General features: G+C 44.3%; 1 protein-coding gene across 6 annotated transcripts in view; it reads right to left on the bottom strand.

Moving 5' to 3' along the window:
• The window catches only part of PSEN1 (presenilin 1), an 84821-nt gene that overhangs the window by 10465 nt on the left and 58713 nt on the right, over positions 1–15643 (bottom strand). For 4 of the 6 annotated variants that reach the window (XM_002719669.6, XM_008272100.5, XM_017349401.4 and 1 more), the window contains exons 7-9: positions 15013–15233; positions 12421–12519; positions 2082–2168 (exon numbers count right to left, since the gene is read on the bottom strand). In XM_002719669.6, coding sequence (XP_002719715.1) covers positions 2082–2168; positions 12421–12519; positions 15013–15233 — 407 coding nt within the window. Of the gene's footprint in view, positions 1–2081; positions 2169–11388; positions 11609–12420; positions 12520–15012; positions 15234–15643 lie in introns of those variants that run through there. The other 2 variants (XM_089322303.1, XM_089322304.1) reach the window with 1 other exon arrangement.

Raw genomic sequence — 15643 nt, 5'->3', positions numbered from 1 at the left:
AGGATTGGCGGAGGAGGACTATAAAGGAGGAGAGAGACGGCATGCACCAGGAACATCTAAGGGGAACATCTAAGGGGAACACCTGTGCAGCCCCCGAGAGAGCCGGCCGGCGGTGTGCCGCTCCCCTGCGGAAGTGGGGAATGCGGCCAGGGGGAACTGCCCTTCCACGGAGGTGGAAGGGATAGTAGCCAACCCGGGAAGAACCAGCAGCAAACCCGGGGAGGGCCGAGCAGACAAAAGAACAGCGCAGGGTCCTGTGTCGTTCCTCCACGAAGAGGGGGAGCGACACTCTGCTTCTCTGAAACTCAGCCTTTCAAATAAATAATCTTTAAAAAAAATTCTGTGAGAGTACTTTCAAAAATCCACAGAAAATGTGTACTATAAAAATCTATGCGGAGGCCAGCGCTGCGGCTTACTAGGCTAATCCTCCGCCTTGCGGCGCCGGCACACTGGGTTCTAGTCCCGGTCGGGGCATTGGATTCTGTCCCGGTTGCCCCTCTTCCAGGCCAGCTCTCTGCTGTGGCCAGGGAGTGCAGTGGAGGATGGCCCAGGTATCTGGCTCCTGCCTTCGGATAGGCATGGTGCGCCGGCCGCAGCGCGCCGGCCGCGGCGGCCATTGGAGGGTGAACCAACATCAAAGGAAGGCCTTTCTCTCTGTCTCTCTCTCTGTCCATTCTGTCAAAAAAAAAAAAAAAAAATCTACGAGGGGTTGGCACCGTGGTGCAGGTTAACCCTCTGCCTGCAGTGCCAGCATCCCATATGGGTGCCAGTTCTAGTCCTGGCTTCTCGTCTTCGATCCAGCTGTGGCCTCGGAAAGCAGTGCAAGATGGCCCAAGTCCTTGGGCCCCTGCACTCACAGGGGAGACTGGGAAGAAGCACCTGGCTCCTGGCTTAAGATTGGTGCAGCTCCAGTCGTTGTGGCCATTTGGGGAGTGAACTGATGGAAGGAAGACCTCTCTCTCTGTCTCTCCCTTTCACTGTCTGTACCTCCACCTCTCAAATAAATAAGATAGTAAAAAAAAAAAAAAAAGAAAGAAAAGAAAATCTATGCGCAGGTTTCAAAAAGTTTTTGTACCAAAATAAAGTTATCTTATAATTCCATTTTCCAGGGATTTTTTGAAGTCTCTGTATGTGTATGTACTCACAATGAACCTTTTCATCTTCTTTAGCTTAATACAGGTCAACATAATAACTGTGCTTGTAACAGCTGTTTTCAACATACTTCCTACTTTTCTATTCCATCGACTCCTGGTCTAACACCACCCTCTGTTGCCTTGCTCAGAGTAGAAATAAGCCTGATATATATTTCTGGGTCTCAAATATGAATTTCCAGTCCAAAGAGTCCTAGCAGTTACCCCAAATGTTAATTCAGTCATTTTCTTGGTTCCATAAAATATAAATTATCCCTTTCCTGACAAATAGCAACTGAATTAAAGTCTTCTTTACTTCTCTCACTAATCTTTATTTTGCTTATTTTTCAGCCTCCTTAGGAGGTTAGCCTATGTTTTTCCTTTTTAACAAGGTTTCCTTTGCTTTTAGGTTTATATTGTGCCTTACTCCACATCTTCCAATCCTGACTTCTAACCTGAGTTCTCCCCAGTACCTTCTGTGGTGTCCACAGTGGCCCATGGTCTCTCATCCTAAATCATCACCATCATTCTCTTCCAGAAAGCCGCATCCACCTGGAATGTCTGATCCCAGTACAAACTTTGCCATGCACGAAATCAAATCAGTTTTATGTTACTTTGCCCATGTTAAATATGTAGATCTCATTTTCACTTTGAAGGGAGAGCTTTTTCTTTTTAAATCACACCCTCAGCTTGAACCTTTCCTTACTGCTATCATATATTTAATAACAGAAATCTTAACCTAGGTTGCCTTGACTGCAGTACCGGGTTTGGAATCTATGAGGTCTTTAGATACTTCTCTGCGCTTTACTGAGTATTACCACGGGCGTCAGAAGATTCTCAATGAGTCTATGACCACAGGAAGGGATTGCAAGCTACATATGCTACTGGGAGCCACTGAGATGATGACAACGACCTCGAAAATCCAGAAATTTCCAGATGAAAGTGACTTACTTTGTGCACTGTACTTGGAGTTTTTGGATACCCTCCTTTGGGCTTCTGGGTCTCCTTCTGCCATATTCACCAACCACACCATCGTTGCTGTTGAGAAAGACCACAGTCCAGGTAAGCACTGGAGTCATGGAAGTCAAGTGCATGAATAGACAGGAGGCTCTCTCCCAAATCACCATCCCCTCCAACGCTGCCTTAAGAGTCCTGAATGATCAGAAGAAAGCACACACTGAAAACCAGAAAGCATTCTCTGTGATTCCAGCAGACAAAAGATTCTGAAATGAAATGTTTTCTGTAATATTCAAACTGTGGCTGCTATCACAAAACTGTTTGCTATCATTTGTCACCCCAGGAAATTAAACAGAAAGAAAGCTGCTCAGGGCAGCAAGAGATTCCCTATAAAAGGGATAGCCTGGCTTAAAGTCCTAAAGTAGTGGGAACTGATGAATATTACTTACTGAGATTAAACTCAAGGCCAAAGGGAAGCTCACAGACGCATGGACTAAACTTCCTTCATGCTATCTCTCTCGGAATTTTCAATAGCGCTAATGTGTTTTTCATACATGCATAAGAAAGAAAGGTTAAAAGCAATAAACACGGGGCCGGCACTGTGGCGTAGCTAGTAAAGCTGCCATCTGCAGAGCCATCACATATGGGCGCCAGTTCGAGTCCTGGCTGCGCCACTTCTAATCCAGCTCTCTGCTATGGCCTGGAAAAACAGCAGAAGATGGCCTAAGTGCTTGGGCCCCCGCACTCACATGGGAGACCGGGAAGAAGCTCCTGGCTCCTGGCTTCGGGTTGGCGCAGCTCCAGCCATTGTGGCCATCTGGGGAGTGAACTAGCAGATGGAAGACCTCTCTCTGTCTCTGCCTCTCTGTAACTCATCCTTCAAATAAATAAATCTTAAAAAAAAGAAAAATCAATGTCCTTTTTACAAAAATATATTTTAGGGTATTACACAAAGTTTGTGGAAAATGGAATTAACATTGTTTATTTTGGTGCAAAAAAAAACTTTTTAAAAAAGATTTATTTATTTGAAAGGCAGAATTATAGAGAGGGGGAGACAGAGACAAAGAGAAAGAGAGAGAAAGAGTGAGCCAAGAGCACATGTGAGAACTATTTTCCAACTACTGGTTCACTCCCCAAATGGCCTTAACAGCCACTGCTGGGCCAGGAAGGCTTCATCCAGGTCTCCCATGTGCGTGCAGGGGCCCAAGCACTTGGGCCATCTTCTGCTGCTTTTCCAGGTGCATCAGCAGGGAGCTGGATCAGAAGTGCAGCAGCCAGAACTTGAAGTGGTGCCCATATGGAATGCAGGCATCCCAGGCAGCTTACCCACAGCATCACAATGCTGCTACCCCCGAGAAAACCACAATTTTTAGACCCATGCATACATGGAGTCTACAAAAAGTTCATGGAAAACGCATATTATAAAACTGCATCACACACATCTCTATCACATTTTAGTTAAGAGATGATGGAGGGGCCGGTGCTGTGGTGCAGCGGGTTAAAGCCCTGGTCTGAAGTGCCGGCATCATATGGGCGCCGGTTCTAGTCTTGGTCGCTCTACTTCTGATCCAGCTCTCTGCTATGGCCTGGGAAAGCAGCAGAAGATGGTCCAAGTCTTTGGGCCCCTGCACTCACGTGGGAGACCCAGAAGAAGCTCCTGGCTCCTGGCTTCAGATCGGCACAGCTCCTGCCATTGTGGCCATCTGGGGAGTGAACCAGTGGATGGAAGACCTCTCTGTCTCTACCTCTCTCTGTAACTCTGTCTTTCAAATAAATAAAATAAAACTAAAAAAAAAAAAAAAAAGAAATAAAAAAAGAATCTTTAAAAAGAGAGAGGTAATGGAAATACTTTAAAGTGGTGCTTCTTATACATTGTGGTTAGAATAAAACATTTTATAAAAATATATTATAAAAATGCTATAAAAATTCCCTTGGAGGGGAATACAGTGACATCTAACAGAAATCACACACATATTTCACCCTTAAGCCCAGCAATACCACTTTTATGACTACATCCTGAAGATATATCAACAATAACACACATTTAAAAAAGATGTACTATATGAGATTATAGCAGGATCCAAATGCCAGCAGCAACATGAGTCCCACCTGCCCACAGTAAAGAACTAAAAAAAAAAATTATTTATTTACTTGGAAGGCAGAGTTACTGAGAGGGGAGAGAGAGAAAGAGATCTTCCATTGGCTGGTTCGCTTCCCAAATGGTTTCAACAGCCAGGTCTGGGATGGGCTGAGGCCAGGAGCTTCATCAGGGTCTCCCACATGGGTGGCAGGGGCCCAAGGAATTGGGCCGTCTTCTACTGGTTTACCAGGCTATTAGCAGGAAGGTGGAACAGAAGATGAGCAGCCAGGACACAAATTGGTGCCTATAAGGGATGTTGTCATCATAGGCAGTGGCTTAACCTGCTATGCCACAATGCCAGCCCTAATAAGCAATTTTAAATAAGATACCTCGCATCTATGTCTCTAAGGCTTTTTTTGTTTTATTTATTTATTTATTTATTTTTTTATTTTTTGACAGGCAGAGTTAGAGAGTGAGAGAGACAGAGAGAGAGAAAGGTCTTCCTTCCGTGGGTTCAGCCCCAAATGGCTGTTACAGCCAGCGTGCTGAGCTGATCCGAAGCCAGGTGCTTCCTCCCAGTCTCCCATGCGGGTGCAGGGCCCAAGCACTTGGGCCATCCTTCACCGCCTTCCCGGGCCACAGCAGAGAGCTGGACTGGAAGAGGAGCAACCAGGACAGAATCCGGTATTTAAGGCTTTTTTATCACCAAGATTCTATAATTACATCCATGTTCCAAATATTCTTAGGGGGCCAGCATTGTGGGGCAGGTTAAGCTGCTGCCTGTGACAACAGCATCCCACACCAATGGTTGAAGTCCTAGCTGCTCCAGTTCCAATCCAAATTCCTCCTAATGTGCCTGGGACAGCAGTGGAAGAGGGTGCAAGGGTTTGGGACCCTGCCAACCACGTGGGAGATCTGGATGGAACTCCTGAATCTTGGCTTCCACCTGGCCCAGACCTGGCTTTGTAGCCATTTGGGGAGTGAACCAACAGATGGAAGATTTTTCTTTTCCTGTTCCCCTGCCCCTGTATTTTTTTTTTTTTTTTTCCAGGCAGAGTGGACAGTGAGAGAGAGAGACAGAGAGAAAGGACTTCCTTTGCCGTTGGTTCATACTCCAATGGCCGCCGTGGCCAGCGCGCTGCGGCCAATGCACCGCACTGATCCGATGGCAGGAGCCAGGTGCTTCTCCTGGTCTCCCATGGGGTGCAAGGCCCAAGCACTTGGGCCATCCTCCACTGCACTCCTGGGCCACAGCAGAGAGCTGGCCTGGAAGATGGGCAACCGGGACAGAATCCGGCGCCCAGACCGGGACTAGAACCCGGTGTGCCGGCACCACTAGGAGAAGGATTAGCCTATTGAGCCGCGGCGCCGGCTCCCTGTATTGTTTTGCCTTTCAAATTACTTAGTTTTTTAAAAAAAATTCTGAATAAATTGACAGTACTGAAATAATATACAGAAAAAATATATTTTTATTTTTCAATTAACACTAAATACCTTAGGTTTTCAGGAAAATACACAAATTTAAAATTAGCATAATGTAACATATTCCCACCCCCAAATGTCTTAAAAAAAAAAAAGCTTTACACAAAATGATCTGAAGGAATTGTTAGCTTCATTTTGGGTAAGATATCAGAGTTTTCCACTTCTGCTAATGAGTTAGCTCAGGGTAGGTAAGCATTTTTATACTGGATGACAAAAAAAAAAATAATAAAGAAAAACATTCATGTATTTCCTGAGGGCAAGAGCCTTTAGCAAAATGAATACCCTTCACCGAGAGACTGTACAAAAATGCACAAAGGGGTTTTTAAAGAGTAGCTGAGAAGACTGATTTTTTTCATATCTACATATACCTTAGGAGAAAAACTACTGATCAGTACTGCTGTTTTTCTTACATCCTTTAAAAAAAAAAGCTCAAAATCAATGCTTTCTAAAATTTTCAGTACAAATGTAGTGCTTCATGAGAAGAGATGCCTTATTGAACCTATCTGATCTTTACAGGTGGTAAAGGTTTATACTATTTTCCCATATGCATATACGGACTTACCACCAAATTACCTAAAAAATGCCAAACACTCTACAACCATTACACAGACCTGATTATTATATAACGGTACCTCAAAACACTTGTAGAAAATGAAATTAAAAGAAGATATTTTGGGGGCCAGTGCCACGGTGTAGCAGGTAAAGCTGCCGCCTACAGTGCCAGCATCCCATATAGGCGCTGATTCAAGTCCCAGCTGCTCCACTTCCAATCCAGCTCTCTGCTATGGCCTGGGAAAGCTGTAGAAGATGGCCCGAGTCCTTGGGCCCCTGCACCCTCATGGGAGACCCAGAAGAAACTACTGCTCCTGGCTTCAGATCGGCCCAGCTCCAGTTTTTGTGGCCATTTGGGGAGCAAGCCAGCGGATGGAACACCCCTGTCTCTGCCTCTTTGTAACTCTGCCTTTCAAACAAATAAATAAATCTTACGACAAAAAAAATCTCAAAAAAAAAAAAAAAAAGGGATGAAATTTTGGGACAAAAAATTTTTAAATTCAAGCATAGTTTTGTTCATAATATGCAGTTTCCATGAATGTTTTGAAGACTCCTCAGATGCGTGCATTTCAAAATTCTTCTGCACCAACATATAAGCTTACCTTTTTTTTAAAGGTTCATTTTTTAGTTTTTAAATTTATCTGAAAGGCAGAGTTAGAGGGACAGAGGGACACACACACACAGATCTTCCATGCACTGGTTCACTCCCCAAATGGCTCTAATAGCCAGGGCTGGGCCAGACCAAAGCCAGGAGCTAGGAGCTTCTTCTGGGTCTCCCACGCGGGTACAGGGGCCCAAGCACTTGAGCCATCTTCTACTGCTTTCCCAGGCCATAGTAGAGAGCTGGATGAGAAGAGGAGCAGCTAGGACTTGAACTGGCACCCATATGGGATGCTGGCACTGCAGGTGGCGGCTTTACCTGCTGTGCCACGGCGTTGGCCCCCAAGCTTATCTTTTAATTCTGTTTTTACATAAACTGTGAAATACTCTCGTATATGACATACTATAAAACAGGGTAACTGTTTTCAGCCTAAAATTAGCACACATGTACAATGTGGCAGATTGAAACCCATGCCTAATTTTTCATCCCCTAGAACACACACTCTTGTCATGGACTTGGGGACGGCGATGTGGCACAGCAGATTAAAGCCCTGGTCTGAGGTGCTGGCATACCATATGGGCACTGGTTCTAATCCCAGCTGTTCCTCTTCCGATCCAGCTCTCTGCTATGGCCTGGGATAGCAGTAGAAGATGGTCCATGTCTTTGGACCCCTGTGCCTGCGTGGGAGACCCGGAAGAGGCTCCTGGTTCCTGATCGTCTCAGCTCTGGTCATTGAGGCCATCTGAGGAGTGAACCAGTGGGTGGAAGACCTCTCTCTCTGTCTCTACCTCTCTAACTCTTTCAAATAAATAAAATAAATCTTTAAAGAAAAAAAATGGACTCACTGGAAGTGGAATGCATTTTCTCTCCCCCTGACTTGGGGTTCAACTACATGACTTATTTCAAACAACAGCCAGTGGGCAGAGAACAGTGCTAACACCACGCCTAGGCCTTAAAAGCCCTCTTGTCCTTCTGCCACATGTCTTCACTCTCTGGTCCAGAGAGGATGAGGAACTCAAAGGGCAAAGCCACCACCAAGTCAGCTAAGTCAAGTGACCTGCACACTGACAAGTTATAAAAAGTGACTATTATTGTTAAGGCACTGAGTTTTGAAGCGGTTACTTATGCAACATAACTGTAGCAACAGTTAACAGGAGGACAATGGGAAATTATGAAAACAGAAATATTTTAAAACTCGTAATCCTTTTACTTTGACATTCACAATTAGCTTTTGAAGAATTAAATAACAAAACTCAAGAAGTAAGGAACAGTATAAAGAAAAGTATAAAGGTTCAGTCTCTAAGCCCCACTTTACAAAGGTAAACAATTAAATATATTGTCAGTTCTTTTTTTCATTTTCGATTATCTTTATATACAGAAGATCGATTTAGTATGTATTAAGTAAAGATTTCATCAGTTTGCACCCACACAGAAACACAAAGTGTAAAGTACTGTTTCAGTACTAGTTATAGCATTACTTCACATTGGACAACACATTAAGGACAGATCCCATATGAGGAGTAAGTACACAGTGACCCTGTTGTTGACTTAACAATTTGACACTCTTGGTTATGGCGTCAGTAATCTCCCTAGGCTCTAGTCATGAGTTGCCAAGGCTATGGAAGCCTTCTGAGTTCGCTGACTTCGACCTTATTCTGACAGGGTCATAGTCAAAGTGGAAGTTCTCTCCTCCCTTCAGAGAAAGGTACCTCCTTCTTTGATGGCCCCGTATTGTCAGTTCTTAATTTTAACTTTTATTATGACTGTTTTTAAAGATTTACTTATTTACTTACTTGAGAGGCTGAGTGAGAGAGAGAGGGAGAGGTAGAGAAAGATTTTCCATCTGCTGGTTTAGCTCCCAAATGGCTACACGAGGCAGGGCTAGGCGAGGTGGAGCCAGGAACTTTATCTGGCCTCCCGCACGGGCAGCCAGGAGTACTGCCTTCCCAGGTGCACTAGCAGGAAGTTGCACTGGAAATGCAATAGCTGCGTCGTGAGCTGGCTTTCAGATACAGGATGTGAGTGCCAGACATGGTGGTTTGACACACTAAGCCACAAGGCTGGGTCCAACATGTACTATTTTCAAAATTTGAGAGACATACAGAGAAAGACAGAGACAGAGGGACAGAGAGTGAGAGAAAGAGAACCCCTCTACTCGTAATGGGGACTCTAGTTCATTCCTCAAATACGGCAAAGGCCAGGACTGTGTCAAGCCAGTTAGGAGTCAGGAACTTGTGTGGGTGGCAGGAACCCAGCCACTTGATCCATCACCGTGCCTTCCCAGGGTCTGCATTAGCAAGAAGCAGAGGAGTCCAGAGCCGAAGGTGGATAAATTCAAGCGCTCCAATACCGGATGCAGGTGTCTTAACTGTTAAAAGTCCACCTTAATTATCAGTTTTTAAAATATATCATTAAAAATTATACACAGACACTCAGACATACATAGCCCCTTTTTCCTAGTATCTACAAAACATTGCATGTACTGCCTTTTTTAAAATTTTTATTTATTTGAAAGGCACAGTGAGACAGCAAAAGAGAGAGACACAAAGTGGGGTGGATGGGGAGGAACAGAGAGAGAAAGAGATTTTTCCAGCTGCGGGTTCACTCCCCAGGAAGTGAACTCAGAGCCAAGAATGCAACTCCATAAGGGTCTCCTCTCCTACATAGGTAGCAGGGTGCAAGTACCTGGGTCATCATTTGCTGCCTTCCCAGGCACATTAGCAGGGAACCCGGATTAGAAGCAGAGCAGCCAGGACTTGAACTGGTGCTCCAAAACTGGACAGTGGTATTGTAGATGGCAGCTTAACCTGCTGTGCCATAATGCTAGCCCTATGTGTACTACTTTTTTTTTTTTTTTGACAGGCAGAGTGGACAGTGAGAGAGACAGAGAGAAAGGTCTTCCTTTGCCGTTGGTTCACCCTCCAATGGCCGCCGCGGCCGGCGCGCTGTGGCCGGCGCACCACGCTGATCCGATGGCAGAAGCCAGGTGCTTCTCCTGGTCTCCCATGGGGTGCAGGGCCCAAGCACTTGGGTCATCCTCCACTGCACTCCCTGGCCACAGCAGAGAGCTGGCCTGGAAGAGGGGCAACCAGGACAGATTCCGGCACCCCGACCGGACTAGAACCCGGTGTGCCGGCGCCGCAAGGCAGAGGATTAGCCTAGTGAGCCGTGGCGCCGGCTATGTGTACTACTTTAAATCTGACTTTTCATACATAATATGTAATCTCAGAGGCTAGAGCTGTGGCACAGTGGGTAAAGCCATCACCTATAGAGGCAGCATCCTGTATGGGCAGCAATTCGAGTCCCAGTTGCTCTACTTCCAATCCAGCTCCCTGCTAATGTACCTGGAAAAGCAGCTAAAGACAGTTCAAGTACGTGGACCCTGCACCCATGTGTGAGACCCGGAAGAAGCTCCTGGTTTCTAGCTTCAGGTTGGCCCAGCTCCAGCCAGCATGGCCATTTGGGGAGTGAACCAGCAGATGGAAGATCTCTCTGTCTCTCCCTCTCTAACTTCGCTTTTCAAATGAGGAAATAAATCCTTTCCCTGTTCTAGGCCTAACTCCTCACTCTGAACTCTGAGAGTAATTTCTACCTTCTTTGTCAATAACCTTGCTCCATTAATTATTCCTACTTGCAGATATGTTCAAAGCCTTTCTCTAGGGGCCGGCACTGTGGCATAATCGGTAAAGCTGCCACCTGCAGTGCCGACATCCCCTATGGGTGGTATCCTATTTGGCTGCAGTTCGAGTCCCAGCTGCCCCTCTTCCTATCCAGCTCTCTGCTATGGCCTGGGAAAGCAGCAGAAGATGACCCAAGTCCTTGGGCCCCTGCACCCACCTGGGAGACCCTCCTGGCTCCTGGGTTTGGAGCAGCACAGATCCAGCCATTGCAGGCATCTGGGGGATAAACCAGCTGCCTTTCAAATCAATCAATCAATCTTAAAAAAAAAAAAAAAAGCCTGTTTCTACTGGTTCCTCCTTCTCAACCTTAGCAGACTGATCAAGTCTTCCTTCCAGAAATGCCTTTCCTCAAGCCTGCTCTCCCCCTTCCCACCTGCAACCTGCCTGTGAGACAGGAATTTGTGAAGTGGGGTGACATTTGCTGTACACATCCCTCTCCCTCTCCATCACCCATTCTCTGTCCACTTCAGCATCAACAAAACACATACACGTACAAGTACACACTCCCCTCGTCTTAGATTATTGCTTCTGGTCCTATCATGCTTCTGAAGTTGAACACATCCTTTGACTTAGCAATTCCTGCTAAGAATGTCCCTTACAACAATACTGACAAATTCATGGATATTCTCTGGAAGCACTGTTTGCGACAGAAAAGAAATGGAAATTATATACACATCTAATAAGAACATCTACTACCCAAGAGCTATAAAACACAACACTACACAGTCATTTCACGTACTAAACATAGAAACAGTCACAATACTGCAAATGGAAAAGTGCTGACTTCACCACTTTCTGATGTTCCTGTGTTCCTGCTGGTACTCTCCCTCCCTTCCCCGGGACTAGAACCCGGGGTGCCAGCACTGCAGGCAGAGGATTAGCCAAGTGAGCCACGGCGCCAGCCACTTTTTTTTTTTTTTTAAAGATTTTTATTTTATTTATTTGAGAGGTAGAGTTACAGACAGAAAGAAAGGTCTTTCATCTGCTGGTTCACTCCCCTAGATGGCCTCAACGATCAGGGCTGAGCCGATCCAAAACCAGGAGCTTCTTCTGGGTCTCCCACGTGGCTGCAGGGGCCCAAGCACTTGGGCCATCTTCTACTGCTTTCCCAGGCCACAGCAGAGAGCTAGATAGTTAGAGGAGCAGCTGGGACACGAACTGGTGAACATGGAATTCCAGCACAGCAGGCAGAGGCTTAGCCCACTACACTGCAGTGCCAGCCCCATCCAAGCCATTCTGCATGAAGCCACTTTTGGAATCAGCTCTTCAGTCTGTGCTTGCTGAAATTCTAGCCATCCCTAACAGGGCAAATCCAAACACTGTGTCTCCCATGATGCTCTTCCTGTTTCTCCAGCCGGATTTCCCCTTTTCTGAGCTCTCACTGTACTTCGTGCCTCTTCTGAACCTGCTGACATTCTGCCTTGCAACTGCTTACTTATGTACTTGTCCTACCCCACCACCAAGCAGTAACCAAATGAGCTCTGAGGAAGTACCACACTTCTTGGTGCCTCCACAATGCACTGTGGAAGCAGATTAGGTCAGTGCCCAATTACATCTAATGTATGATTATGAAGAATATGTCTCAAATAAAGAAATACTTTCTAAAGGAACGGTACAATTCTTTCAATAAGTGAGGGCAAGATTCATTTGTAATGTATGTAGTTATATATCACTCCACAATGCTTGACTTAAAAGATTCTAAACAGAAATAATGGCTCCCCAATCTCTAAATATTTCTGCTTTCCAACCATAGTGAAAGTTCTCTTGAACCACTGGCAGGTAAAAGACAACAGTTAGTAAGGAAACAGAGATGATCAGGAGTTCCATTAATGTATTTCAGATGAGAAAAAGTACCATAATAATGACATAATTACGTGTGTTTGAGTCCCCATAAATTCTAAGCCTATTACTAACTCAACATGATTCTGAGATACTTACACGAGTAAATGAGAGCTGGAAAAAGAGTTTCATTTCTCTCCTGAGCTGTTTCAACCAGCATACGAAGTGGACCTTTTGGACACAAAACAGCCACTAAATCTAGAAAGAGAAAAATGGAAAAGACGCTTGATAAAATGAATGGGCTAAGTTTGTAAATGGGCGTTATTAGGGAGGAATTAACCAAAGAAAAGGTTAAATGTTCTGCTGTTTGTTTTCTACAAAGAACGATGTTGAATGACTAAAAAATAAATGGCAGGTAAACTGCTGGGGGGAAACAACCTAAACAAACCACACAGATCAGTGAAAGTTTTGGCTGAACTGCTACTGCCTAAGCAGACAATGTATGTCCCCACTGGGGTATGGACGGAAAGAGGCAGACAAAGTGACCAGACAGAACTACTGCAGAGCAGAAATGGTGACAAGTCATTCCTAAATAGATCATGTCTGTAAGCTACAAACAGGTTTACTCTAACAGGAACTTAATATGGCAATCTGACTGAACCTTTCAAATTAAGAAGAGCAGCGTGGTAGAGAGTCTTCCTTTCTTTTTAAAAATAGAACATGTACTACTTAGGGACCTTGAAATAAGAAGCAGTACATTTAAATGAAACAAAATAATAAAATAATAGTAACTCCAGTACGTGATAAAGTTTAGTATTTCCTTACGATCCTATCAAATAAAAGCACTTCTCAACTATTCAGGTCTTAAAACACATGTGGTATTGGGCCGGCGCCGCGGCTCACTAGGCTAATCCTCCGCCTTGCGGCGCCGGCACACAGGGTTCTAGTCCCGGTCTGGGCGCCGGATTCTGTCCCTGTTGCCCCTCTTCCAGGCCAGCTCTCTGCTGTGGCCAGGGAGTGCAGTGGAGGATGGCCCAGGTGCTTGGGCCCTGCACCCCATGGGAGACCAGGAAAAGCACCTGGCTCCTGGCTCCTGCCATCGGATCAGCGCGGTGCGCTGGCCGCAACGCGCCGGCCGCGGCGGCCATTGGAGGGTGAACCAACGGCAAAGGAAGATCTTTCTCTCTGTCTCTCTCTCTCACTGTCCACTCTGCCTGTCAAAAAATAAAAAAAAAATAAAAAAACAAAAACAAAAAAACACATGTGGTATTGAGAAGTGGCTCACCTTGGGAAGACAGTAACTCAGAGAGGAAGCAATATGCCAAAATCATTCCTGATTCTAGCCTCATTACAGTCCATCAGGTGTGTCATGAAAATTCAGAATACAGGAAATACTCTCATTTAAAAATATGAAATAGATTTGGTTAAATTTGAAGACTCGATAGCTTGTTTGACATTATTGTCATTTGCATGCACTTAAGGAAAAAGCCTCATGTCTCCATGTGGAGACATGTTAATAAAACATAATGGAGACACTGTTAATAAGAGTAATACAAAAATAATTAGAATAATAAGAAAATAATATAATAAAACACATACTTAGAGGCACAAAGCTCTCTACTCCTACTACCTCTTCAATTTAAATAAAAGGGAAATTTATCTAGCTTTGAAATGATGACATCTTCAGCCTGTCTGAACTGCAACATCCTGGAACTATTTTGGCTCGAAGTTACACTTCCCCTTACAGAATTGCTAAGTGATAAATTCACTTATTTTTACAACAATTAAAGTAAATGATAATTAATATTATTTTGAAAATTTCAGAACAGCATTTGTGCAAATTAAGAAATCCTGACACCTTATAGAAATGGTGTTGAGAGTCAGTATTCTACATATTGGATACAAGAGGTTTCCCTTTACTTTAAAGGAACTCAAACCTGTGAAGAGATCATCCCTTGTGTTATGTGGGGAAGCAGCAGAGGCTGGCAGAACACCGGCAAGAGAATATCGGACTTGGGAGTCAGACTCTCGATCAAATACTAAGAGCTTGGGCAAAGAATTTACCTGTATAAACTTCAAGTTTCTTAGCAACACTACAGGGTAATAAATGCTTTGCTTATTTCACAGGATTTTATATACAGAACTAACAGCTGACATTTACTGATAGATACTGTCCTAGGTGTATTATGCATATCATATAACCGTCACAGTAATTGAGGGGCTGGGTAACTTGTCTGTGGGTATCTCAACTAGCATCCTAGTGACAAGGCCAAACATCCACCTCATGTCCATCTATGTATTACTTTTAAAGGAATAATTAGTTTTAAGTTGCCTTATAAAAATAAGAAATACAATTTTGATTTTTAAAATGAATTGAGTATTTTATGTGTAAACTCTGAAGTACTATTCCAAATTTACAAATGAAACTGAACTCAAAGACCCTGTTTCGCTTTGCTAAGGTCTGTGGATCCTTCAGGGAGAGACGGGATTTGAATCTAAGTCTTCAATCTGATAGCTCCCTTGGCTAACGTATCGCTGAGTTAAATAGGGGGCAGTAAATAAAACATTTTCAAAGAACTTAACCTCAAACATTCTGATATATTTATATGAATAAGATACTATACTAATTATTAGTTGAAGAGCTACAGAAGTGATCATTTTCCCAAAGTTAAGATAATTACAAGAGTAAAAAAAAAAAATACATCATTGAGGCCTTTCTTGTAATGAACAAAATGTCAGTTCGGGCTTTACCATATACTGAAATCACAGCCAAGATGAGCCACGCAGTCCATTCGGGGAGGTACTTGATAAACACCAGAGCCATGAGAGCACTGATCATAATGAGATACGCCTGCTGGAGCCGAAGAGGGCCCTTCCAGTGAATGGAAATCATTCCCACCACACCAAAATTCCAGATCAAGAGTGCAACAGTAATGTAGTCCACAGCAACATTGTATGTTTTAAACACTTCCCTGAAAAAATTAGAGATTTTAAAAGATTTATAAACAAGATTTTTCATCAAAACACCGTTTAAGGGTAGGCATCCAGGCTAGTGTTAGATCAGTTAAGATGCTTGTGTCCCACATCCACTGTCCAAGGTTGATGCCTGCCTCTGGCTCCTGACTCCATCTCCCTGCTAACGCAGACCCTGGGAGGCAGTGGTAACGACCGAGTTATCGGCTGCCCACTACCTATGTGGGAGACCTGGGTTAAGTTCCTGGCTTCTGGCGTCAGCCCGAGCCCTGTCCAGGATATTGCAGGCATTTGGGAAGTGAATAAGCACACATGAGCTCTTTTAGCCAGACTCAAACAAATAAATAAAAATGAAAAGTAAAACAATAACCCATTATTTAGAACTATGGTCCCCAAATATTAAATATTC

Source organism: Oryctolagus cuniculus, chromosome 20 (genome assembly GCF_051225735.1).
Source record: "Oryctolagus cuniculus isolate XC-2025 breed Fujian yellow rabbit chromosome 20, ASM5122573v1, whole genome shotgun sequence".
Classification (NCBI taxonomy): Eukaryota; Metazoa; Chordata; class Mammalia; order Lagomorpha; family Leporidae; genus Oryctolagus; species Oryctolagus cuniculus.
The sequence above is the reverse complement of the archived record's forward strand: the minus strand, read 5'-3'. Positions and strand labels throughout refer to the sequence as shown.